Source organism: Rhizophagus irregularis, chromosome 3, assembly GCF_026210795.1.
Source record: "Rhizophagus irregularis chromosome 3, complete sequence".
Taxonomy (NCBI): Eukaryota; Fungi; Glomeromycota; class Glomeromycetes; order Glomerales; family Glomeraceae; genus Rhizophagus; species Rhizophagus irregularis.
This window is the reverse complement of record NC_089431.1, coordinates 5,083,449-5,110,504: the sequence shown is the minus strand read 5'-3', so window position 1 is coordinate 5,110,504 and position 27,056 is coordinate 5,083,449. Positions and strand designations below refer to the sequence as shown.

At 27.3% G+C, this 27,056-nt stretch overlaps 9 protein-coding genes across 9 annotated transcripts; 6 read left to right on the top strand and 3 right to left on the bottom strand.

The window, feature by feature from the left end:
- Window positions 1–664: 664 nt before the first annotated feature.
- On the top strand, window positions 665–1,039 carry OCT59_021246 (uncharacterized protein; the record flags this gene model as incomplete). Its single annotated transcript, XM_025331411.2, has 1 exon — window positions 665–1,039. The coding sequence occupies one exon, from the start codon at window positions 665–667 to the stop codon at window positions 1,037–1,039; it is 375 nt and encodes a 124-aa protein (XP_025188335.2).
- Window positions 1,040–3,824: 2,785 nt separating this feature from the next.
- On the top strand, window positions 3,825–4,348 carry OCT59_021245 (uncharacterized protein; the record flags this gene model as incomplete). Its single annotated transcript, XM_066149734.1, has 3 exons — window positions 3,825–3,876; window positions 4,009–4,081; window positions 4,210–4,348. 3 exons carry the CDS (start codon window positions 3,825–3,827, stop codon window positions 4,346–4,348), a joined length of 264 nt encoding a protein of 87 aa, XP_065990611.1.
- A 2,698-nt stretch (window positions 4,349–7,046) lies between these two features.
- Window positions 7,047–8,678, bottom strand: OCT59_021244 (uncharacterized protein; the record flags this gene model as incomplete). The annotated part of the gene is made up of 3 exons (XM_066149733.1): window positions 7,047–7,808; window positions 7,992–8,340; window positions 8,422–8,678. 3 exons carry the CDS (start codon window positions 8,676–8,678, stop codon window positions 7,047–7,049), a joined length of 1,368 nt encoding a protein of 455 aa, XP_065990610.1.
- A 3,001-nt stretch (window positions 8,679–11,679) lies between these two features.
- Window positions 11,680–13,464, bottom strand: OCT59_021243 (uncharacterized protein). Its single transcript, XM_066149732.1, has 2 exons — window positions 13,161–13,464; window positions 11,680–13,067 (listed from the first exon to the last, which is right to left on the bottom strand). Exons 1-2 carry the CDS (start codon window positions 13,415–13,417, stop codon window positions 11,783–11,785), a joined length of 1,542 nt encoding a protein of 513 aa, XP_065990609.1. The 5' UTR covers window positions 13,418–13,464; the 3' UTR covers window positions 11,680–11,782.
- A 1,761-nt stretch (window positions 13,465–15,225) lies between these two features.
- OCT59_021242 (uncharacterized protein) lies at window positions 15,226–16,763 on the top strand (the record flags this gene model as incomplete). Its single annotated transcript, XM_066149731.1, has 3 exons — window positions 15,226–15,482; window positions 15,575–15,921; window positions 16,120–16,763. 3 exons carry the CDS (start codon window positions 15,226–15,228, stop codon window positions 16,761–16,763), a joined length of 1,248 nt encoding a protein of 415 aa, XP_065990608.1.
- A 1,135-nt stretch (window positions 16,764–17,898) lies between these two features.
- Window positions 17,899–18,530, top strand: OCT59_021241 (uncharacterized protein; the record flags this gene model as incomplete). The annotated part of the gene is made up of 4 exons (XM_025313053.2): window positions 17,899–17,947; window positions 18,007–18,086; window positions 18,158–18,335; window positions 18,415–18,530. 4 exons carry the CDS (start codon window positions 17,899–17,901, stop codon window positions 18,528–18,530), a joined length of 423 nt encoding a protein of 140 aa, XP_025188338.1.
- A 301-nt stretch (window positions 18,531–18,831) lies between these two features.
- OCT59_021240 (uncharacterized protein) lies at window positions 18,832–19,371 on the top strand (the record flags this gene model as incomplete). The annotated part of the gene is made up of 1 exon (XM_025309914.1): window positions 18,832–19,371. One exon carries the CDS (start codon window positions 18,832–18,834, stop codon window positions 19,369–19,371), a length of 540 nt encoding a protein of 179 aa, XP_025188339.1.
- Window positions 19,372–21,550: 2,179 nt separating this feature from the next.
- OCT59_021239 (uncharacterized protein) lies at window positions 21,551–23,296 on the top strand (the record flags this gene model as incomplete). Its single annotated transcript, XM_066149729.1, has 2 exons — window positions 21,551–21,804; window positions 21,884–23,296. 2 exons carry the CDS (start codon window positions 21,551–21,553, stop codon window positions 23,067–23,069), a joined length of 1,440 nt encoding a protein of 479 aa, XP_065990607.1. The 3' UTR covers window positions 23,070–23,296.
- Window positions 23,297–25,043: 1,747 nt separating this feature from the next.
- OCT59_021238 (uncharacterized protein) lies at window positions 25,044–26,526 on the bottom strand (the record flags this gene model as incomplete). The annotated part of the gene is made up of 4 exons (XM_025313054.2): window positions 25,044–25,351; window positions 25,451–25,661; window positions 25,845–26,187; window positions 26,270–26,526. The coding sequence occupies 4 exons, from the start codon at window positions 26,524–26,526 to the stop codon at window positions 25,044–25,046; spliced, it is 1,119 nt and encodes a 372-aa protein (XP_025188340.2).
- Between the last annotated feature and the right edge of the window lie 530 nt (window positions 26,527–27,056).

The following is a 27,056-nucleotide window of genomic DNA, read 5'->3' as shown; positions in this document are numbered from 1 at the left end:
TTTTTTATAATTAATTGCACTGGATATAACGAAATCACATAATAAATTACTATATACCGCATCCGAACTTATTTTAGCCAGCCCAAGTATATCAGTTACATATTTAGTATACCGAACTATCATGTGACTTTAATTAGTAATATAAAAGAATGGACTACCGGAAAAATTATTTCTGCTAGTATCAGATAAAATTTTCATTTGAATAGCTGGTAAATACTTAAAAAATCGATGAACACATAAATTTTAAATAAAACATAGTGTTATCTGTTATAGTAAGTCATGTAATCATCTGAACTTTAAATATTACAGTATATGCTGCTATAATTTAATTGGATAAAATTCATATACCGAACAGTTCGGTATATAATATGAATATCATATATCGAATTCACCATATACTGAACCAAAACGCTTGGAACGGCAGGTTCGTTATATCCAGTGGCGACTGTAAATGGTTTCATTATAATGGACGCAACGATACCACATCCATTAAACATACCAAGGACCTCAAATGGAAAATTCAGTGTTCCACACTCTCTCTACCTACATTGGACGTCTTAAATCGTAACTTTCCCCTTTTAATCAAAGATCCAATGACTTAGTAGGCATATTTTGATCGCATTTTAAATCCATGAAAATTATTTTGAAATTTTTGTTGCCATATATGCATTCTTGCAGCCTCCAAATTAAATTAGATATATGGAAAGTTCGTAATAATATTTGGAAAACTATTAGATCAGACTGGGGCCTTACAAAAAAACATTTTATTAAATACCGAGAGACTTTTCTTACCGAGTTGAGAACACTAGCAGCTGTCAGACGTACTGATCCTCCTATACCGAATGATCGTGAGCGTGGATATATTAATCCTTTTAATGATTTTAGAAATTTCAAATTAGATAAAGATTTTCTATTTATTTTATTTTCATCTTCTAATTTTTTACATAGCGGTGCTTTTTTTACGCATCTAGATGGTGTACAATATGTAGATAATTTGTCTTATAGAAGTCTTCTTAATTATTCCATTTATATTGTGTAGTTCGCCACAACTTCTTTATTAGATACACATGTATATAGTCTTTGTTGTTCATTTTTTTTATCATATTGTAACGCTCCTATGTTGGTCGTAGCACAGGAGTCTTCTGGTTACCAAGAAGTTCGGGGTCTGTCTTAGATAGATGATAGCAAGAAGTAGGATCAATTCCCTTTCGAGGGTATATATCCTGATTAAATGTCTATCCGACTTCACATAAAATAAATAAATAAATAAATAAATAAAATAGAAAGCTTTTTTACTAATTTTTTTCTTATAGGACTCCAACTCCAAGACTGTTTCATGAATCGCAGGTAAGTTTTCACTTTCGAATATTTAAAAAAAAATTCGGCTTTTTTTATTAATTGTTTTTTCTTTTCTGGACCGGAATCCCAGATAGGTTTTCGGTCATCTGCTATCACCTGATCCAAAAGAACTATTGACCGATCAAGGAACCCATTTCATAATGTACTATTGAATTCATTATGTGGTTTCCTGGAGTGAAACACAAACACTCGCGAACAAACCATATTTGAAAAATCTTTGAAATTTTTTTTATTTTTTTCTATAGGGCTCTGGCTCCAAAATTATTATGGTAGGTTTTCGGAAAACTTGAAGCTTATAAATTGTGTATATTAGAATTTTAGCTTCAAGATCATTACTGAAATATTTTTGAAAAACTTGTACTGTTTTTATAGACCTCCTTTGATTGGGTAACCTTTGATTGGACAACGAGAGTGTAACTACTGAAACTTCTATTTTTCTTTTATAAGGAACGTTATATAACGTTTCCTTTTTTTGAAGTTCTAGGTGTTAAGTTGTTTTCTATATTTATCTCTCCGATAAAATTTTTTTACTGACCTTTACAAAATACCTTTCCAAAATACATGATGAATTTTCTTCTCCTTGGTGTACATGATTTACTTCTGTAGTATATACAGTATATACTTTCCATATTGTATATTTTATTTTTTATTTTTAAGGATTACAAATGTGGAACGAGTACATTATTGTAAGATTTTATTAAATAAGAATATTAATATTCGTCTTATTAAAATTTGAAACAAATTTTATATATTAATTTAAATTTTTTCTTGAAAATAATATTGATAAATTTAGTACTTTAATATATAGTTCTATAATTAAATATATAATTGATTTGATACTCTTATTGGAAAATATTAATGTTTCATACTTAAAAAAAATTATTCATTACTTACTTTATTATCATCAAATTAAATATAAAAAGAACAACATTTTGGCCAAAATCCCATATTCCAAAATAAATAATAAATTCAAAAAATATATCAATTTACAGATCAATTATAGAAAAAAAGAATATGTATATGAAGGATTACGAAGTAAGTGGAAAGTGCACATATATCACAGATTAAGATGAGTTTAGTTAGGGCTGGAAACTCGGGTAACCTTTATATTCTTCCTAATACTGGTGTGCCATTGTATGCCAAAATTAAACGCGTGGTGTTGCTACTCAGTGTATCCAAAGAAAGAAAATACTCCATGTATTTTTAGAAAGATCAGTAAAGAAATTTTATTGTCAAGGTAAATCATCGAAAAGATCGAGAAGAAAAACTAGAAGAAAACTAAACCCTTATAATATTTATATGAGGGATGAGATCGCTTCTATTAAAGAAAGGAATACCCAGTTATGGTTAATAGAGATTTTCTACATTATTAGAAATAATTTAGCTTAGTTCTATTTGTATCTACTACTAGTTTCTGTCGTACTGTTAAAAATAAAAAAATAAAATAAAAAATTATTTTTGTTTCGAATGTCATAGGATTTATCCTAAACTAAAAAAAACTAGAAATGTCTGAGGCTTATCGGGAGAATGATCATCACTCATTTTTCAAATAAGTGATAGTAAATAGAATATTATTAAAATTATATCATTGACAGTTAAAATTATTGATCAGACTGATAAATGACAATAACTGAATAATATATTGTCAAAAGAAACTTTTAATTATGGATCATGCATGAGGAATTATAGTTTTATGAATAATTGGCCTTACTCATACTTTTGTACAATAACATAATATAAAGTAATAGCTACATATATATTAGTCATACTATTAAAAGTTAAAGTCATATCATTATGACTTAAAATTAGACATCAAATTAAAGTTCTGAATCTAAATGGCACAGTTTTTGTCAGAGTAAATTATATTGATTACATATTACAAGCCGTAATTATACATTATTAGTTATTCTACTAAATGTATAGGTAGTATGACTTGAATTGACATATTGATGTATTGGTGTGAATAATCTTGAATCGAAAACTATTATAGCTACAGTCATGGTTACATTTTTATTTTTATATCATTAGACTCATATCACATGATGAGAAAAATAATATAAAAGAGGACAAAATCTGATAGATAGCTTCATCGTTAAATTTATTTTTTTAATATCTACAGTTTGATATTTCTTAATATTTATATCTTATTTATATCTTATTAATATCTTATCTAAAAAAATTTTTATTTTTAATATTTATCTTATTTATATCTTATTAATATCTTATCTAAAAAAATTTTTATTTTTAATATTTCTTAATATCCATATCTTATCTATATCTTATGACCAGACATCATAGGAAGAAATCATTTCTAAGTTATATATGGTAAGTATAAAGGGATGTTGCGCACTGTAGGGTTTACGACCGGGTGGTATCCGCTCAGTTGCATCCAAGGTTACAGCCTGAACGGAATCTTTACTTAGTTATTTTGTAACTAATCTTAATTTTTTGATATAAGGAATAGAATGATAAATGGAAGTAGTTCTGCCAAAAATATTAGAGAGGCCACTATATATGGTAAGTATGAAGGGTTGGTGCGCACTGTAGGGTTTACGACCGGGTGGTATCCGCCCAGTTGCATCCAAGGTTACAGCTTGAACGGGATCTTTACTTAGTTATTTTGTAACTAATCTCAATTTTTTGATATAGGGAATGCTCAAGGAGAAATGATAAATGGAAGTAGTTCTGCCAAAAATATTAGAGAGGCCACTATATATGGTAAGTATGAAGGGATGGTGCGCACTGTAGGGTTTACGACCGGGTGGAATCCGCCCAGTTGCATCTAAGGTTACAGTTTGAACGGAATCTTTACTTAGTTATTTTGTAACTAATCTTAGTTTTTTGATATAGGGAATGCTCAAGGAAGGAAATCCGTAATGGTTTTGCAAACATGGTCGTCATAAACACCACTTATGGGAATGGATCCCCTGCTGATAGTTTTGATATAAGAATTATTGGTAACGGGTCAGAAATGGCAAATGGAAGATAGTGCGCGCTGCAGAGTATCCGCCCAAGGTTACAGCCTGAACAGAATTTTACTTAGTTATTTTTGTAACTAATCTTTTTTTAAAAAAAATTATACCTGAAGTAGTACTAATTATTATTTTTCGTTAAATCTTTTCACAAAATTATTTTATTTTATAAAATAAAAATAATGAAATTTATTTGTTAAATACAATATAATAAAATTACATGCTTATGATGGTTTTAAAAACCAGTTAATTTAAAATTTTATTAATTAAAAATTCAATTATTCATCAATTTATTAAATTTGTTATCAAATTCATAATTGCGTGAACGTCAGTAAATTGATAATATTATTATAAAATAATAATAATCTAATGCTATTTCCATAAACAATTTCTTTAAATAATTTTAATTCGTTATCATAAAAATACGCAAAATTCAATATTAATCATCATAAGAACTTCATCCTTTATAGGATTTCAAATTTACTGTATTATCTTCTTGAGTAGTATCAGGTGTAAATATATCATTTAGAAAAATTATATTCTCTAAACATCATGTTAATATAATTAATGATTTAGAATCTAGAATATAAGAATAATAGAAAAAAAAATTAGGAGGTCGACGGGGGCAGATTTGTATTTACCGAGTATTATTTTGGAATTCTTAAACAAAAACCTATATCAGTAATTGTTTTTACCCAGCCTTAAGCCTCGATTGACAATGACCATATCATCACACGGCAAAGCTTCTTGTAATACCTGTGCTGGACAAGCTGTAAAAAGTTGATCATCGTAAACTTACTTTTTTTTTTAAAACTAAGAAAATTTTAATTATATGATATTTTATGGAGAAATTACGATATTTCCATATAGTCAATATATTCTGATAAGTTAATATAACATTTTCTTCAGTATTAAAATTTTGTGATATGCACGCATTTGTTAATAATGTAAATACCTTAATTTTAACATTTTTTCTAAGTGGAAAATCATAATTATGCTTTCATACATAATCAGTAAAGAGTCTAAATATAGATTTTTCATTATTTTACGTGTATTTTTTAGGGTAAAGAAGATTTCACATTAAGGAATTTATTTTTATCTAAAGGAAGATGCTGTTAAAAAGTTATAGTGTATTTATGTGCTACTTAAACCTGAGTTGTAGAGTGTAGACATATTATTTTTCTTGTAATAAATATGTAAGAAATTTATTTAAAAAGATATACACAAGATTTTTATTAAATCATATTCCAATAACCGATGATTTTATAGGATTTTTTGCTATTATCACGTTCACGTTCCTTCCAAAACATTTCCGTGATTCTACTACATATATCACGAGCTGTTGTCTTATACCTGGATCAGAATGTCAGCATTCTTCCATTAATTCAATATAGCCTTTAGATTCTAGGGTGGACGGAGTGGTTTTATTTGTAAAAATTCCTTTAAAGATAAAAATATGTGTTAGGACTTTCTTCTTCAAAGTATATCAATTTTTTAAATTACTTAATTTTATCTATAGTCCATATTATTAATAATCACGTGATTAAATGTATCTTCGAGTAAAAGGAATAAAGAATAAAGAATGTAAAGAATGGGAATAAATTTTCGACTTTTACCGAAAAGATAGACAAAACACAAAAAGTGATCGACCAAAGAGTGAAAATTCCATCTTAAGGGGAATCAGAATTATGGAAAAAGTTGTAAAGGATATAACAAAAAAGAATTAAAAAATCAAATTTTTCGAGGTCATGTGATCATGTGATTACTTATGTTACACAACATAATAAATAATAAATATTTGGAAATATTATTAATATATTTGACTAATTTATACTTTTATTAAATTTATTGGTTTCGATAAAAAGGTATTCTTAATATTAGTTGCTAAACCAGATTTCATCAATTTCAGTAAAGTGACTAACTACTATGGAGAATATTTAAAAATATTCCCTATGATTATTATAAATTATTTACGTTTAATGAGTTCCCCTACACACGTGAATTTATTCTTAGACTGGATGCATCAAATTATTTAAGACTTCATGTTGAATTTAATTTATTTATTCTGTTTATTTAATTTCTCGATGTAAGAACATCGAATATATACTTTTGTAGTCTTATGATACCTGTCTTTTAACTCCCTCGCCTTTTCTCTAGCCTTTAACCAAGCTTTTTTTAATGATTCCTCAGTATCTCCTATAGGATTGGTAAAATTAGTACTGTATAGTAATTGAAAGTATCATCATTTAGGAAATTATAAGAATAATAATTAACAGTGAAGTTTAGTACATGATGATAGTACGCGATGATATTTACTAAAGTCAGATTAGAGTTAGGATATTGGTTGACGCAGCGTTATTTTTTGCTTATTTGGAAAAAAGTCAATTGTAATATTATTAATGGAGAAGCTAGGAAATAGAAACTCTAATTAATACGTATAAAATAATTTAATTATTGAAAATAGATATGAATATATAGTTTATTATAAGTCAATACGAATAATAAAGCACTGTAATTTATATAGGATGCAATTCCTCGTAAAACTTATTTTCCCAAAATTTTACATAATTTGAAATTCAGTACAATGGCCAACCTCAAAACAAATTATCTAATTATCTATCAGGATGTCATAAAACATTTTTTATTTTTTACTATAAAATATTCGGAATTTTTTCTATCTATGACAAAAAATCAACAAAACATTTTACTCTCTATTTAAATATCAATTTTAAATAATTCAAATTCTAAAATGGTTGATCCACTACTAATTTTACTGATCGGTTTTTCATAATTTGTATTTTTACAATAGAATTCTAATTTATTCCCAAAACTTCGGAATAAGGTAAAGTCACCACCAAATGATGGACCTTGATTTAAAGAGGAAATCTTACTTATAGCTTCCTTTTCATTCTTTACGCGACTTAAAATGTAATTTTCAACACTATAATAATTATTAAAGGAGAATATAAAGCTATCCTTAGTAACATCATAACCACTACCAAATTCCCATCCAATCGGATTATATCCTCCAAGAATTTCGTTACTACCTTCAACTTTAGCAAATGTTACAGTATGAGGTTGATTTACACAAATTTCATGGAACTTTTTAAACCTGTTCAAAATTCCACTAGACCTATCACGAGAATGACGATATAATAATTTGAATTCATATAAATTTGTTAATTTGTCTGTAATTTCTAATCTATCAATCCATTTTGAAATTATTTCAGTATGTTGGAATGTAATTATCTTAGAATCAATATTTTTAATACTGTTAGTTAAAACTTTCTGTTTATTTAATAAAATATTATCATATCCCATTAATCGCTCTGTTGGCACATTTTCTTGCGACTCCTTATCACTATTTGTAACTCTAGAAATATCCAATGTAGATTTTTGTTTTAAAATAGATATACGAGGTAATGATTCCTCGCTGTCATTATCCAAAAAATATTCTAATAAATCATTATATAATTCCTTTGGTAAAATTTTTTTATAAGATTTTACTTTCTTCAAAAATTCCCTCGAAGTTATATTGCGAAATCTAATAAAAGGAATACAATGATGTAAAGTATGTTTTAAAGTATTGAAATCATCTTTTGAAAAGCTTGTAGGATCAGAAGGGAGTTCCGGGTTTTGAGCGAGTCCCCATTTAATTACATGCTCCCATACTTGAATTTCTTTCATTTGAAGTTCATCTTTTTGGATGAGTGTGATTAAAAGTCTTTCTGGAATTGAAGAAAAATTTGGAGAATTAAATATCTTGTCTGGTTCTTTAGAAATTAAATTAGTACAATATTTTCGAAGTTCTGGAAAAGAATCGGTTTCGAAACTTGTTTGATATATTAATTCAAAATTTTGTTCCAACCAGTTTGTTTTATATTTAATTAAAAAAGATTCTATATAAGGAGTTAACTCTTGAAGGCTAAGTTCATTAGCAGTAACCAAGATTTTAATGATATCTGAAATATCATATTCTTCTAAAGAAAGTCTTCCCCCATAAACATATCTGAAAAAAAAAAATCAAATGTTTGTAAATTAAAAATACACATACTTTTACGCAAAAGAATAAGAATATAAACTCTTGTACCTTAATAATACATGAAAAAAATCAGGTGAAACATTTGGTAATTTAATATGTGTCAATATTCCATCATTTTTCTTTTTGTTAGTTGATAAAATTCTACGCAAATAAGGAGAACGATAATTCAAAATAACCATATGGGCATGAAATACTTTCACATAAGTGTCACTACCAACTTCAATTGTAATATCATAATATTCTTTATCATCCAAAATTTCGAGTAAATTTTGTGATAATCTCGGTAAAAATTTATTATCAGCCATTATAATCTTTGAAAGAAAAAGGATGAAAAAATTTGTTCAACCTTTCTTTTTTAACATAAACCGTCGACCGGTTAAAATTACCTCCTTATAGTAATTTAATGCAGGTCAGAGATGTGCAACAGTTCCACAAACTAAACATTTTTAAGAAGGTTATGCCTTATGGTGTCCGGTCTGATGATCCTTCTGAGTCCAGTCACGTCAATTTTTAGCACAGTCATGTGAATTTGGGTCCGGATCATTAGACCACACGGTCCAGTAATTCGCTTAAAATTACTTGGGTCCGATTGATTGATTATAAAGCTTGATCTACACGATCTTTATTTTTTTTTGCTGTTTCGCTTTATAATGAGTTATTATGAAAAAAATTTTTTTTTTTACTATTAAATATTTAATGAGATAATGGTTTTAGTAGATGATAGAATATATATAAATTTCTAAGAACCTTTTATTTCAATAAATTAAGATGCAATTAATTTTTGTTACAAGTTTTTAAACATTTTATTGTATAAAAAATGTTTATTTAAATCCACAATTAATAAAAAGATAAAATGTAGATCGGTCATGTAGAATTAGTTCGGTCCGATTGATCAAAATCACAGGACTTAGCACAGTTAACTCAGTCCGATGGTAGCGAAGTCTGATCAAAGTTTAAATTCGGTCTGCATCAAAATTCATATGACTGTGCTAAAAATTGACATGACTGGACTCAGAAAGATCATCGGACCGGACTCAGTAAAGATATACTCTTTTTAAAACGATCTTTGCAACTTAATATCTAAGCCAGTACAATTTCCGACCTTATAAATTATATATCAATCGTTAAATTAACTGGTTAATCTTTAGATTGATATCCTTCGACTTATGAATTTGATACATTTGACGTAGACTACGTAAGTTGTCCGTTTATAAAAACTAAAATAAATATATGATTTTTTAAATCGGGATAAATATAAATTTTTTAATTTGATAAAAAGTTCGTTAAAATAATGCAGTATTACGTGCTCAATAATATAATAAATATATAAGCATAAATTATATTTATTATTATTTTGTGAATTGTCACCATCTTGATCCTTTTTTTCAAATTTCATAAAAACATATGATCATTAACACGTATCTTTTCAGTAATGATTTGCTTTAACTTATCAAGTTCTATTATTGATAAATTGTCATTTTGTTTTAAAGATTTTCGCTTTTTACTGTTTATTAGATATTTGTTCGTGACTTATTAAAATAAAGAAATGATGAAAATTGTTGGGTATTAAAATGAGTCAATATAATGGGAATATTTTTATTGCAGTCGATATATATTTATATATGTGTATATTGAATAAAAAAAGATTATCTATATATTTAATATTCGTAATACATAGATAAAATAAGGCTAAAGTTAAGAGAGGAATTAGTAAATAATAAAGCGATGATGGATTCTAAGGCGTATAAGATGAATATTATAGATGAGGCAATGTCTTTTGATGAATTTAATCTTTATTGGAAGAAAATTTTAATTTCAGGAGGGCTTAGAGCCTTAGAGCGTGGCGTAAAAAGTGTTCTGAATTAATTTGGAAAAATGAAATGCTTAATAGTAGTAAGGTGGAAGATCTCTTTTATTATAATTATAAGGACGAATTCGATTGGAATAAAACATTACAGTTTATTAGTAATAGAAATAATTATACATCATGGGAAATTGAGAAAGATGATGTATGGGGCGTTCATAGAAAATTAAAAATTTTTTAAAGGATTTACCAACGTATGAAGTGTTATATAAAAATTAACGATAAAAAAAGTTTTGGAACTTTTGATTAGTAATCTTGAAGAAAGTTTATTGAAGGAAGAAAAGCATGAAAAAATCAAATTTTTACAAAACATAAATTTTAGTTTTTAAAAGATTTTATACGAAAAATCATAAGTTTTACTTGGAAAAGAGAAATATTGGGAATTTATTAGAGGAGTTTATAATCGGAAATTTAATACGTTATCAAAAGATACTAAAGACGAGAAAGAAGTTATTAATAACGAGCTTTGGATTTTTTGTTTTAATGCGTTAAAGAACGAGTTTTGGAACAAAAAGTGTAATGAAGTCAATGAGATAGAACAGAGTTTAGGTATTAAAAAATCAGATAAAAGTTAGAAAATTTATAGATTGGGATATGAAGTGCGAAGATAAAGTATAGAAAATCAAAGAAAAAAATTAAAAATTAGTGAAAAATACAAAAATAGAGAACAAAATATTAAATTAGTAACGAAAAATAAAATAATTAGTAGGTTCACAGAAGGAAAAGATACGAAAAATTGGAATTTAACTATAAAATTAGTTTAGTTTTTTTTTCTAAATTAGATTAGATAGATATTAGTAGATATTATTTTTTCGAATACTTTAGTTATAGAGAGTAAATTAATTTGCCTTCTAAGTGTTTTGATATTTATGTAATCTTTTCTGTAAAATGATTAATAAATAAATAAACGCGTTATTAATTTAAAAAAAAAAAGATATTCGTAATACAAATTTTTATCGGCAAGTTATTAATGAATAGGAGGGTTGCTTGTAGTACAATCAAATATCACGTGACTGTAACTTTGTGTTTGGTTCCATTTTGTCACTTCAGTCCAGATCCGAGTCAGTACGATTTGGAACCGATGTATCAAATCGAATGAAACGAACCGACTTAAGACTTAAGTCGCTCAACCCCGACTTTTTCCATTACTGCGTCTTTTTAGTCCGGTCTTTTTGCATGTAGTAGGACTGCAAAGACTTTGATCCCAGGACCAATTTAACATCTTTGTCATGTTTATATTCTTCGACTTACGCAACTGATACATTTGACACTTAAGATTGTATCATTTGCATTTATTCCTCTATATATACAAAATAAATAAAAAATTTTTTTTTTTTGCCGGGATAAATAAGTAAATTTTTAGTTATTAAATTTTTTTTATGATTTACAGACAAATTAAGAAATTCGATATACTACTAGTAATGCGGCGATTGGCCAGATTATTATCAAGATGACTTAAAACAAACATTTATTTATTTTTATATTATAAAATATTTGGAATTCTCTCTATTTATAACAAAATCAACAAAACATTTCACTCTCTATTTAAATATCAATTTTAAATAATTCAAATTCTAAAATGATTGAATCGTTAATTCTACTGATCGGTTTTTCATAAGTTGTATTTTTACAACTGATTTTTAATTGATTGCTAGCACTTTGGAATAAGTACAGGTCACCAAATGATGGACCTTGACTTAAATAGAGAATCTTCCTTATAGCCTCCTTTTCATTCTTTACACGGCTTAAAATGTAATTTTCAACGTTATGATTATTAAAGGAGAATATAAAGCTATCCTTAGTAACACCATAATCACCATCAAATTTCCATCCAATCGGATTATATCCTCCAAGAATTTCATTACTACCTTCAACTTTAACAACTGTTACAGTATGAGGTTGATTTAGACAAATTTCATGGAACTTTTTAAACCTGTTAAGAAATCCACTAGACCAATCACGAGAATCACGATATAATAATTTGAATTCATATGAAGTAGTTGGCTTGTCTGTACTTTTTAATCTATTAATCCATTTTGAAATAATATCAGCATGTTGAAATGTAATTATTTTTGAATCAATATTTTTAATATTGTTAGTTGAAACATTTTGCTTATTCTCATCAAGTTTTGTAAATGTACCTGATTCCATTGATATATCTTCTTGTGGCTTTTTATCACTATTTGTAACTCTACGAATATCATCTACTGTAGATGTTTGTTTTAAATTAGATATACGAGGTAATGTTTCCTTGCTGTCATCATCTAAAAAATAATCTAATAATTCTTTATATAATTCCTTTGGGAAAATTCTCTTATAAGGTAATACTTTTTTTGAAAATTCTTTTGGATTTAAATCATGGAATCTGATAAAAGAAAGACATTGTTGTAAAGTATGTTTTAAAGTATTGAAATCATCTTTTGAAAAGCTTGTAGGATCAGAAGGGAGTTCCGGGTTTTGAGCGAGTCCCCATTTAATTACATGCTCCCATACTTGAATTTCTTTCATTTGAAGATTATCTTTTTGAACAAGCGTAATTAGAAGTCTTTCTGGAATTGTAGAAAAATTTGGAGAATTAAATATCTTATCTGGTTCCTTGGAAATTAAATCAGTACAATATTTTTGTAGTTCTGGGAAAGAATCGGTTTCAAAGCTTGTCTGATATATTAATTCAAAATTTTGTTCCATCCAGTTTGTTTTGTTTTTAATTAAAAAAGATTCTATATAATGAATTAACTCTTGAAGGCTAAGTTCGTTAGCAGTAACCAAGATTTTAATGAGATCTGAAATATCATATTCTTCTAAAGAAAGACTTCCTCCATAAATATATCTGAACAAATATTAAACGTATGTATTAAAAAAATATATATATACACATATATATTTTAGCGAAAAAAAAGTAAAAATATTAAGTCTTTCGTACCTTAATAATACATGAAAAATTTCAGGTGAAATATTTGGTAATTTAATATTTGTCAAAATTCCATCATTTTTCTTTTTATTAGTTGATAAAATTCTACGCAAATAAGGAGAACGATAATCTAAAATAACCATATGGGCACGAAATACTTTCACATAAGGGTCACTACCAACTTCAATTGTGATATCATAATATTCTTTATCATCTAAAATTTCAAGTAGATTTTGTGATAATTTCGGTAAAAGTTTATTATCGGCCATTTTAATCTTGAAAGGAAGATATGAGAAATAATTTGTGCAAACTTTTTTTTTTTTTTCGAACACACTTGTTTAACCATTGACCGGTTAAAATTACCTCCGTAAAGTAACTTTAATGCAGGTTAGAGATGTGCAACAGATCATACGTTCCACAAACATTTAACTAAATATTTTCGACCATATAAATAATAATATTAATCGTTGGTTAACCTTTAGATTGTTTTCATGCTTTATATCTTTCGAATCGTGCAACTTGTGCGATTGATACATTTGACGTGGGCTATGTAACATTGTATACATTTGCATTTATTTCACTGTATATAAATCTTTTCGTTTACTTGATTGCCTATCACTTTAATAATCGTAACATTGTTTAAAACATTTAATTTATTAAATAAGAATTCACTGGGCAGTTATTTCTGTTCATATATTCATATGAAGATATATTTTATGTAATGATAATAGACGATGATTTACTAAAGTCGGACGCATTGCATATTTTTGAGAAAAAGAAAAAAATAAAATAAAATAAAATGTAAAATCTTTCATAAATAAAAATTTCCGGTGAAACATTTATAATTTAATATGCATCAAAGCTTCATTATTGTTTTTGTTCATTGATAAATTCTTCTCAAATAAGGAGAACATATAATTTAAAATAATGAAATATTTTAATATAAGGATCATTACCAACTTCAATTTGTCATATAAAATTTCGGTTTAATTTCGGTTTAATTTTTGACAAAAGTTTATTTTCAATCGTCATAATTTTAAGTAGAACTCTGGTTGAATTATTACATAATATAATTATCAAGCATCGAAACTTTTAGTTTTTTGTCAACATTAAATATTATAATTTAAGTGGTAAAACTTAATCACACTTCATTTTTGTCTTGCTGGTTTTAATTATTATCTGATATTACTTCTAAAATTTTCTGTTTGTATTATATTGCAAAAATTTATTTCTACCAATAACTTATTAAAGTCTTTTTTAGATTAGAGACCACATTTTTAACTCAGCTTATCCATTAATCTTAATGAATAAAATATTTTTTTAATGTGTCAAAAAGGTTGTAACTTTCTCTTTCTAATAAAAATCTAATTTTCAATAACAATAAAATTTATCCGTTAATAGTAGAAATTTTTCTTCTCATATATTTTTGTTGTTCGAAAATTTAATTTTAAAGTTTTAGTATAATAATACAATGGACGGGGAAATAACGTTTAGATCATACGTAAATTTTCGGTTGTTTATGGTATGACAAAATTACGGTTGTCAAATTAGTCATGTGTTCATTTGAATAAGCACAAAAAAAATAAATTTATATCTCATCATTTATCAATTATACTGTTGCTATACCAGTACCAACAATTTTGATTTTTATAAAAGAGACGAAAGAAATATTATTAGGCTCTTATTGATTGGAGACTCAAAGTCATCAAAATTATGAGCAAATAATCGGGACTATGTTTTACCCGTTGCCACTGGCTACTCACAAATTATCTAATTTAAACGAAGCCACTAATCAAATAAAGAATAGAAAGAATGCGCAGGCATTATATTTTAATGCAAGCCATAAATTAAGAATACTTTTACAGTATAATCTAACTATTCTAAACTTTTTGTTTGGATCACCAGATCAACAATAAGTGTTGCCCAAATTTACCGTATTAAGATAATCTGCATCTAGACAAACATACTGTATATGTTTACATAATAACTTAAAGGTTTTACTAACTACAAATTGGGATGAAAATTTCTTTTTTTTTTATTTTGAAAAAAAAAAATATCATCTTCAAAAATTATATAAATGGTTGATAATAAATTTTTATCAAAGTTATCACAAAATTTAATCGAAATTTTAGACGATGAAAAATATTATGATATTACAATTGAAGTCGGTAATGACCCTTATATTAAAACATTTCATGCTCATATGATTATTTTAAATTATCGTTCTCCTTATTTGAGAAGAATTTTATCAATGATCGAAAATAATAATGATGGAACTTTGATGCATATTAAATTATCAAATATTTCACCTGAAATTTTTCATGTATTATTAAGGTATATTTTATTTTCTTTCTCTAAAATATAAAAATATTTATATATATATATATAATTTTTTTTTTTAATTACAAACGTTTAATTTTCTTCAGATATATTTACGGAGGAAAACTTTCTTTGGAAGAATATGATGCTTCAGACATAATTAAAATTTTGGTTGCTGCCAATGAACTTAACCTTCAGGAGTTGATCCCCTATTTGGAATCCTTTTTAATTGAAAATAAAAAAGATTGGATGGAACAGAATTTTGATCTGATATACAAATCAAGCTTTGAGAACGATTCTTTCTCGAAACTTCAAAAATATTGTACTGATTTAATTTCAAAAGAACCAATCAAAATATTCAATTCTCTAAATTTCTTTTCAATTCCAGAAAAACTTTTAATCACGATAATTCAGAATGAAAATCTTCAATTGAGTGAAATTCAAGTTTGGGAGCGTGTGATCGAATGGGGACTTGCACAAAATCTAGATCTTCCTTCTAATCCTACAAATTTTTCAAAAGATGATTTTAATACTTTAAAGAATACCTTACAACAATGTATTCCTTTTATTAAATTTTATAATTTAACTTCAAGGGAATTTTTAAAGAAAGTATTACCTTATAAAAAAATTTTACCAAAGTTATTATATAAAGATTTATTAAATTACTTTTTGGATAATGATAGTGATAGTAACGATCCAGTTAAAGAATCAGAACCTATCATAGTAACTAAAGAAATCAAATTAAAAGATATTGATTCTAAAATTATTACATTTCAACAAGCTGAATTAATTTCAAAATGGATTAATGAATTAGAAAAATTAACAACTTCATATGAATTCAAATTATTATATCGTGATTCTCGTGATTGGTCCAGTGGATTATTTAGTAGATTTAAAAAATTTCATGAAATTTGTAATAATCAATCTCGTACTATAGTAATTATTAAAGTGAAAGGTAGTAAAGATATTCTTGGAGGATATAATCCTATTGAATGGAAATCTGATAGTAGTTATGGTATTACTAAAAATAGTTTCATATTCTCTTTTAATAATGATGGTATTGATGATTATATTTTAAGTCATGTAAAGAATGAAAAGAAAGCTATATTTAATAGTTCTTTTTATGATATTGGTCCTTCATTTGGTGATGGTGATTTATATTTATATCAAAATCATCCAAATAATTTTGGTGAATTAAGAATTCGTTGTAGAAAAAATTCTTATGAAAGACAAATTAAAGAAATTGAAATTAATGATTCATGTTTTTCAGAAGTTGAAGTGTTTCAAATCATTTAATATTAATATTTTAAAAATTCTAAAAAATTAGCAAAGGTTTTAGTAATAAAGTATTTAAGCATTTCGTTGATTCAAACTGAAAGATTATTCATATAGTATCTATTTCAATATTTCCTAATTATTTAAATATTAAATTATGAAATTATATTTTATTTGTATTATATTTTGTATATTTTATTAAGCAATAAAAAAAAAATTAAAATTTTATTTATATACTATGTCATATGTGTACAGACACTGCCTAAACTGATATTTTTATTACTCCTAAAGAAACATGTTTCCAAAAATAGTCATGGTATTTACAGTATATTCTCTCGGAAAATACAAGTGTCCTTAAAAGGGTAATGTCACGTTCTCATAATTCACTATTTTATTCATCGTTTATAATATAAATTATTATATATGTGATCTTAGAGCAGTTTCCGACTGATGAATACGCCAGGCATTTAACTCTAACTGATAATCGTTGCAATAATTAATCCATATTCCTGTTTCCAAAATAAATGTTTTTTGTAAAAAAGAGGATGTGACGCTCATTCCAATTTTTTTACTGCGTGTATATGCGCAGTCCTATAGCCATGGGTCACAGCCTCGTAAAATTCATTGTATGACCATTTCGGTATGGTTTCGGATTGACGGTTAAATAATTATTCCGATTGTTATTCACGTTTTTTCCGCAGTACTATTTCTTTTATGGTGTTTTACAAGCTATTCTTTGGTCGTTTTAAAGAAGATATGATAAGAATTTTTTTACCATGGAGAATATTGAATAGCATTCCGTCCAGCCCAAGTCCTCTTTCTTTTATAAACTCGATAAAGGCCATTCTATGATATATTCTAATTCTTTTATTTAACATAAATGTCTTGGTCATCGACATTAAAGATTAGCGAATATGCAGATAATTGTGATCATGTGAATATTTGATAAAAAAAAAGTAACATAAGTTAGAGTCGTGGAATAAATAGGCAATAAATGAGTGCATAGAGTGCATATGTAGGCTTAGGCCCAGTTACACATAGTTGCACGGACTGTGAACAAATGTTTTGCAACCATACCATTTCAAGCAATAAATCACAATACAAATCCTCCTTAAAAGAACCCTGAATTTTTCTTCCATCCGTAATTTACTGTAGTATGGAACTTAACGTTAATAATCCAGTTGTTCTCTTAATAGGAAAAACAGGTAAACATTTGTTTTCTTCTTCGTACTTTTCTTACTCCTAATTAAAAAAAACATATTAGGTGCGGGAAAAAGCACTCTTGGAAATTTACTTGTTGGGGCACCACATGATAATGGACCTTTCCATACCTCTGCACAAATGGTAAGTGCTATGTTTTTCTGTTAAATTAATCGTATATTCATATTCAAGAGTAAGTAACGATGAAAATATAGGATTCTGTCACAAAAGAGTGTACCGTAGCAACAATATCAATTGACGGCGTACCATATAACATCGTTGACACGCCTGGAATTTTTGACACTCAGCAAGGTACAATACCAGTACTTAATCAAATTGCCAAGACTATCAATAAATGTGCTCATGGGGTTAAGGCTATCCTTATTGTGTATAGTATGTAATCTTTATGAAACAATCTACTTTTTTATAATTACGTGGGGTTTTATAATTAATCAAACTTCGAACTTTATAGAAGCCAGAAGGTTTACTGATGAACAAAGGAACGTTTTAAACGAAATAAGAACGTTTTTAGGAAAAGATGCAACAAATAACATCATATCAGTTTTTTCTCATGCAAGCACAGACTGATGATAGAAAAATAATGCAAAGAGATTGGAATCACTCTGTTCGTTCTTTATTCAAAGCATTGGAAACCGTTGGGGAATCTCTCCCGATCCTGATAAATTTTCTCCTGATGGAAAAACTCATAGAGAACGATTAAGGGAAATCAAGAATTTAATCAGCAGTATCGAGGAGTTTATACCACTACTCAACTTGAGAATAACCTACGGGAACAAGCAGAAGAGAAACGTCGAAAAGAAGAGGATGAAAAAAAGCACAACGAAAATACGATGAGAAATTAAAGGATGATGCAAGAAGAGAGGCTGAAATGGCTCATCAACGTCAGATTGACCAAATGAGACAAGATTCTGACATACGGCATAGGCAAATATTGGATACAATGGAACAAGCGAGAAAGGCTCAAGAGAGACGAGAAGAGGATTTAAGAAGAGAACTTGATTTAATGCGACAAAAAGAAGAAATGCGGCAAAAAAAGGAAAAAGAGCGTCGAAAAAAAGAAAAAGAAGAAAAAGAGCGTCTAGAAAACGAGCGCCAAGAAAGAGAGCGTCAAGAAAATAGAAAAATCTCCATTGAGCTCAAATTACCTCCACCTACATTAATGATATTTTCTTTAAATATTCCTCATTTCAAAATGGTTTCAATTCGCAGAAATGAAAAGGTTAAAGCGCTTGAAAATTATGTTGATTTTGCACCTCTTGTTTCTTTCTATAAGGATGGTACTACACACATGGGAAAAGAAAATAAGATTTCTACTTATTTTACCGATAACGAAATGTCTTCTCAAGTCAAAATTACTGCTCGTCTTTCGTCACCAATACCTCTTATACCTCCTTATCTATATTCGTAAAAAAATGAAGAATATTTTTATAGTTAGATGATTACGGTACCAAACTAGGCACGATGTGGTCTTTAGTCGGACCTATTTTTTTACATTCATATTTAGTGGAACTGAGCTTCGCTCACATTATCATGTGGTTATTAACGTTTGTTGTTATTCATTAAATACAAATATTTGACAGAGTTGGGATGTTGCCATTGGGCATCTAATTCATCATCTATACATCAGAATAAAGTAACACAAATAATTTTTCGTGAGAACGTTATTATAACAGAATGAAATTTTATTGGTTATAAACAATATTTTAATATGTTTAATTCATTTTCATCCAACTATTTCAGACCAGTACAATTATAGTAGTTTATGTCAAAAATATAGCTAAGAAGTCTAACTATAAGACAGTTTCCTAGTAAGTAATAAAGATAGACATCAATATTTGTGACAATTTGGAACAAGGAATAACTCGTAGCGTTACATAAAATCTAGTAATACAAGCAATACCGACCTTTCGCAAACATTTAATAAACAGATTCACTCCTTCGGGGGTGCGAAGCATCAGAAATCAAGTCTCCGAAGAATCTTCTAAGACCGATGAAATATCTTTCTGAAATTCTAAACTCACTTCAACTGTGCACTACCCAGCGAGTTGTATCGTTTCCGTTTACAACAAGAGTTATTTCTTTTTGATTTTCGATAATGCTAATATTCTGTGGCTTAGTATTTTTTTCGGGTTATAAATGACACATAAACGAAAACAATGCTCACTAAATTCTCAACGGAGGAAATTCTTGAATCGGATCTATAACTTTCCCATCTTTGTATTTGACGAAAATATTATCTGCATCTAAAGATGAATAATCGCAATTAATACAATATAATAAAAGTAAACAAGTAGGTTTAAACACTTACTAGTAATGACTCTTAGATCCCTTCTAAATATATTATACTAAGGAATAGTTCAGATAAGCAATCAACGTAAATGAAAGTCTACTTAGGAAGAAATTTGATTGTCGTCTCTTAATGGCTTCTATTAAAAAATGAGTCGTCTCGTGGAACACTCTGAAGGAGAAAGAACTCCGGTATTAACCATATTCATGCTATTATCATGCAATTATCATACGGAATTCAAATGGCTAACCTTTTAGATTAGAAGTGTGGTCTGTTGCATCAGAATGCTAATCTCTTTTGCTTTGCTGCATTTCGTAATTAACGTTATAAATTAATCTCTTTTTGTAAACCCGCTACATCTCTTTTTGAATTGTATAATGAACCCCTTTATTGTTTGTACAAGCGTATCCGCCTCTTTTAGATGAATCGGAGTCAACAGATAATTTTCATGGATTTTATCCCCATAATGTCAAATTTATCAGAGACTGCAGTATCACATCTCAAATAATCTATTAATTCTAAGATATTATCAAACCTTTCTATGCGTCATGTGTGTTAATGGGTATAATATTCGATTTTTTTCCAGTAAAAATAAAAAATAAATCATAATGGTAATGATAATAACCGTTCTTGTCTCCTATCGATTAGGTAAGGACTAAGGAGTGCGTTATTCGTCATAGTTTACAGTCAATGGTTATAAAATTTTCATTTGAAGATATTGAAACGGGCAATGAATAACGTCTTTTCCGTAAAAAAAAAAATTTAAAGTCGAAGGAAGGGAATGGAGGGATAAATATAGCAAATCCAGGACTAAATTATTGATCAATTAATGATCTATCTAACCTTCTTTAAACTTGTGGGGTTAAAATTGGTCGATCGATAATTACTGATACTTAAATCAAGAACATTAATTTATAAAAAAGAATGATTGATGCTTAATAAATTATCGAATATATTCCTTGGAATTCTTCAAATAATCTGAAATTAGAATAATTTTTCAATCAATTCGCTTCCATTTCGTATTCATAATCGTTATTTTATTAAAGGAAGATCAGCTATTTATAAAAATTGCATGTGCTCTAATTAAATGAAGTTTAGTAATTGAGTCACAGTAAATACTTAAATTTCTTGTTTGAATTCAAGTAAATAATGTTCGGGATCAACCAAAATAATCTTATGATCGGCAATATGACGTAATATGATGTTTTGACTATCAAACTAGGATTAGAATTCCCATTCTTTACATTCTTTATTCTTTATTCCTTTTTATCCTATTTTTTTTTTAAAAAAAAAAATTATAATGATTGATAATAAATTTTTGTCAAAGTTAACACAAAATTTACTTGAAATTTTGGATGATAAAGAATATTATGATGTTTCAATTGAAGTTGGTAGTGGCCCTTATGCAAAAGTATTTCACAGTCATAGAGTTATTTTAAATTATCGTTCTCCTTATTTGAAAAGAATTTTATCAACTAATAATAAAAACGATGGAACCTCGACACATATTAAATTATCAAATATTTCACCTGAAAGTTTTCATATATTATTAAGGTACGAAAGATTTATATTTTTATTTATTTACGCTATACATAAATATTTATCTAATTTACAAACGTATAATTTTTCTCAGATATATTTATGTAGGAGAACTTTCATTAGAAGAATGTGGTGCTTCAGATATCATTAAAATTTTGGTTGCTGCCGATAATCTTGGTCTTCAGGAATTAATTCCATATTTAGAATCCTTTTTAATTAAAAACAATTCAAATTGGATGGAAGAAAATTTTGATTTGATATATCAAACATGTTTTAAATCTGATTCTTTTATGGAACTTCAAAAATATTGTACTGATTTAATTTCAAAAGAACCAAATAAGATTTTTAATTCCCTAAATTTTTCTTTAATTCCGGAAAAACTTTTGATCACGATTATTCAGAATGAAAATAATCAAATGAGCGAAATTCAAGTTTGGGAGCGTGTGATCGAATGGGGATGTGCACAAAATCCGGACCTTCCTTCTGATCCTACAAGTTATTCAAAGGATGATTTTAATGTTTTAAAGAATACTTTACAACAATGTATTCCTTTAATTAAATTTCGGAATATAACTTCGAAAGAATTCTCGAAAAAAGTTTTACCTTACAAAAAAATTTTACCAAAAGAATTATACAAAGGTTTATTAGAATATTTTTTGGACAATGATAATAGCCCGATTAAAAAATCTGGACCTCTTGTTGTTAAAGAGATTAACGTTAAAGCAAAAAATATTGATTCTAAAATCATCAAATTTCAACATGCTTTATTAATCTCAAAGTGGATTGATAAATTGGAGGCTACAGACAAATTAACAATTCCATACGAATTCAAATTATTATATCGTGAATCTCGTGATGCGACATCTCGTGATGGATCTGGTGGATTGCTTCATAGGTTTAAAAAGTTCCATGAAGTTTGTAAAAATCAAAGTCGTACTGTGACAATTATTAAAGTGAAAGATAGTAAAGAGGTTCTTGGAGGATATAATCCTATTGAATGGAAATTTGATGGTAGTTATGGCATTACTAAAGATAGTTTTGTATTTTCTTTTAGTAATGATAGTACTGAAAATTATATTTTAAGTCGTGTAAATAATGAAACGAAAGCTATATATAATGACGTTTATAATGGTCCATCATTTGGTCATGGAGATCTCTATTTATGTACAACTTTTGGTGGAGGTTTAAAAATCCTTTGTAAGAAAAAGTATTATGAAAAACAGATCATAAAAAGCTATGATGCATTATCTTTAGAGTTTGAAGTATTTCAAATAATTTGAGATACTGTATATTCATTTCTTTTCGTGATTCATATGTAAATAATCAAGAGTTTAAAAAATCTCTGAATATATTTTAATGGAGTATAATATTTTTTATTTTTATTTGTCATTTTATTTTAATTTTATTTCAGAATTATTACTAATTTGTAGGTTTTTATACAATATCTCAAAATTCTGTATTTGGGCGGCATTATTAATGATTTAGCAAATATAATAAAACTGCTTTTAAAAATATAATAATAATAATAATAAATTTATCTGGCTCACTATTGGACAACTAATAAAAAATGTTAATAAAGTGCATTCGAAACGCAATCCAGTTCAACCCCGTAAAAAAATTTCACTGTAATTTCTGTAAAAACTTCGTGAATACCGTAGTATGATAAATTCATGGAAATAACATGAAATAAAAAAATGGAATAAATTTATTATGGGTGGACAAATGTACCTAAACTTGTAATTTTGTATATACTATGGTACAAACGACGATTAGCGATTAAATAATTTATTAATTTATTAATATTAAAATTAATAAAATGAGTCAATAGTTAATGCTTTGGAATAAAGAGCAAACCTGCTGTAGCTATACAGTGAGATAAATTAGGCGCCGAAATATTACGACACATTACACCAATTCGGCATTACACCTTTAGAACAAAAATTTGGTGTAATATACGCCGCCTTAATGTCGAATTATCTGAAATAATTACGCCACAATGTATATACTGTGGCTAGTTGGTAAAGCCCATTAAGAAATTTTTCATGATGATTGTTTTGATTAACTTTTCTTTGATTTTCATCAAAAAAAAAAAAAATGAAAAAATGAAAAATAAAAATTTTGACAAATAAAGGAATTAATGAATTATTAATGCAGAATTATAATAGTTTTTTAAAATGTCATCATAAAAATTTTATACCTGCTTCTTAACTTCTTATGCGTGAGTTTTAATTTTGAAAGTATGATTGTCATACATTTACACGATCATATATTTTAGATTTCAAAAACTGTATCTATGTATAATAATTCGTGCTGATACATTAAAATATTTGGATAATATGAATAGAAAATATATTATTTTTATTAAGTTATTGCTAAGTTATTGAATCAATTGAATTAAGCAATGAGATATATTCTCTAATTGTACACTTCTGATATTTATTCGCATGCTTGTAAGGCACCCCTCTTCCATTAAGCTAATCTCCTTGGGATTTATGCAAAAACTCCATTTTAATAATATAAAATAATATAATGAATAGTGTACTAGTTTCAAATTAATAACTATATAATCTGATTAATAAAAATATTAGACTTAAGATTTAATCATCGGTCCTGCACAATTGAAATACCTCAAAATGTTATCTAAAGATAGCCCATCAAAACATTCGATCTCTTTTTTATAATAATTTTTTTTACAGCGATAGTTAAACTTTCATGAAAAGCAACGCGTAAAAACAGATCACCAAACGATGGACCGAATGGATAATTATATATGCTCCTTTACACGACTTAAAATAATATCACTATTCTTAAAAGAAAATATAAAACTATCTTTAGTAATTCCATAACTACCATCAGATTTCCATTCAATCGGATTATATCCGTTATTACTAGCGGTATCATAGCACATAATATGCATATATTATTAAAAAATGCAGCCCTTTATGTTGGCATAGGAAATTAGGAATAAAATGTTAGTTATCACATTGACCTAGCTCTTTAAACTCGATACTTTTTATGATTGTCTAGTTAAGTCTTCGTGTTCGAGCTCAACACTCTCGGCATCAAAATCTAAATTACGTAACAAGCGATTTTGCCTTTATTTATAATTTCATTGTTTTTACGCGCCATAGAACGTTTAACGATCATGTTAAAATAATATAGAAATAAGGCACACGTTCAATATGGATTACATTGTTTCTAATCTAATTTTGTAAATAAATTATGAAGAGGATTTATTAATAATCATCAGCCCTTCACAATTGAAATACCTCAAAAAAATCTAAAATAAATGAATTATCATTATTAACTTTGATCTGTTTTTCATAATATTTTAGATCACAAGAGACTTTCTTGTTGTTATAGAATAAATACAGATCAAAACCAAATGATGGACCGTAATAAGGACTATTAATTATAGCATTCTTTTCATTCTCTACACGACTTAAAATGTAATTCTCATTATTAAAAGAAAATATAAAACTATCCTTAGTAATTCCACAACTAAAATCAGATTTCCATTCAATCGGATTATATCCTCCAAGAATCTCATTTCTGTCCTTCACTTTAAAAATTGTTACAGTTCGGGAATGATTATCACAAACTTAATGAAATTTTCTAAATCTATCAAATAAATTAAGAGATCCATCATCATAATACTCACGATATAATAATTTGAATTCATATGAAGTTGTTGGTTTGACCGTATTTTCTAACCTATCAACCCATTTCGAAATTATTTCAACATGTTGATTTGAAATGATCTTAGAATCAATATTTTTTGATTTAATCTCTTTAATAGTAAAAGATTCTGATTTTTTATTTGGATCATAATCATTATCCAAAAAATATTCTAACAAATCATCATATAATTCCTTCGGTAAGATTTTTTTATATGGTTTTACTTTCTTCAAAAATTCTTTGGAAGTTAAATTACGGAATTTAATCAAAGGAATACATTTTTGTAACGTCTTCTTTAAAGTATTAAAATCATCTTTTGAAAAGCCTGTATGATCAGAAGAAAGTTCCGGATTTTGCGCAAATCCCCATTTAATTACATGCTCCCAAACTTGAATTTCACTCATTTGATGATTTTGAATAAGCGTGATTAATAATTTTTCTGGGATTGAAGAGAAATTCGGCGAATTAAATATCTTATTTGGTTCTTTGATAATTAAATTAGTACAATATTTTTGAAGTTCTAAAAAAGAATCGTTTCCAAAACTAGTTTGATATATCAAGTCAATATTTTGTTCAATCCAATTTTTTTTATTTTCAATTAAAAAGGATTCTAAATAGGAGATTAATTCTTGAAGGCTGAGCTCATTAGCAGCGACTAAAATTTTAATGATATCTGAAATATCATATTCTTCCAATGAGAGTTTTCCTCCATAAATATACCTAAAATAATTAAATAATTAAAAAGTTGTAAAAATATATAATTATCGAACAACGAGATTTATTTTTTATTTATTTATCTTACCTTAAAACTATTTGAAAAATTTCAGGTAAAATATTTGGTAATTTAATGTTTGTCAAAGTTCCGTCATTTTTCTTTTTATTTGTTGATAAAATTCTTCTTAAATAAGGAGAACGATAATTCAAAATAACCATATGAGCACGAAATACTTTTACGTAAGGGTCGTTACCAACTTCAATTGTAATATCATAATATTCTTCATCGTTTAAAATCTCAAGTAAATTCTGTGATAATTTTGTCAAAAGTTTATTATCAACCATTATAAAAGGATGTAGATTGAAATAAAATAAATTTCATTTTTTTTTTATTTTCAAACCTTAAATATTTTTTTTTCCGGTCACAAGGTAACCATTAACCGGCTAAAATTATTTCCATAAAGTAAATTAATAGGCCAAAGGTCAATTACGATCACGTGTTCAAATAGGTAAATCGATTTACCGATTTTACCGTAGTACCACCAATTTTATAATTAAAATTTCACCACGTGACTGGGCTCTTCCCCAGTATTTACTATTTACCCCAGTATCACCGACACTTTTATAATTAAAATTCCACCCCACGTGACCGGTGACATTTAAAGGGATGTGAAAAAAATAATTTTGTGAGGCAAAAAAAAACTAAGTCCCTCAGATAAATATAAACAGTGAAAACGCGGTGGGTGTACTGGGGAAGATCTTCCCCAGTATCACCACAAAAAATTTCCACCCCACGTGACCTTAAAAATTTGTCACCAGTTTCACACCCTTCCTGTTTTCCATTTTTACTATGTATGTATTCCAGGAACAGATTT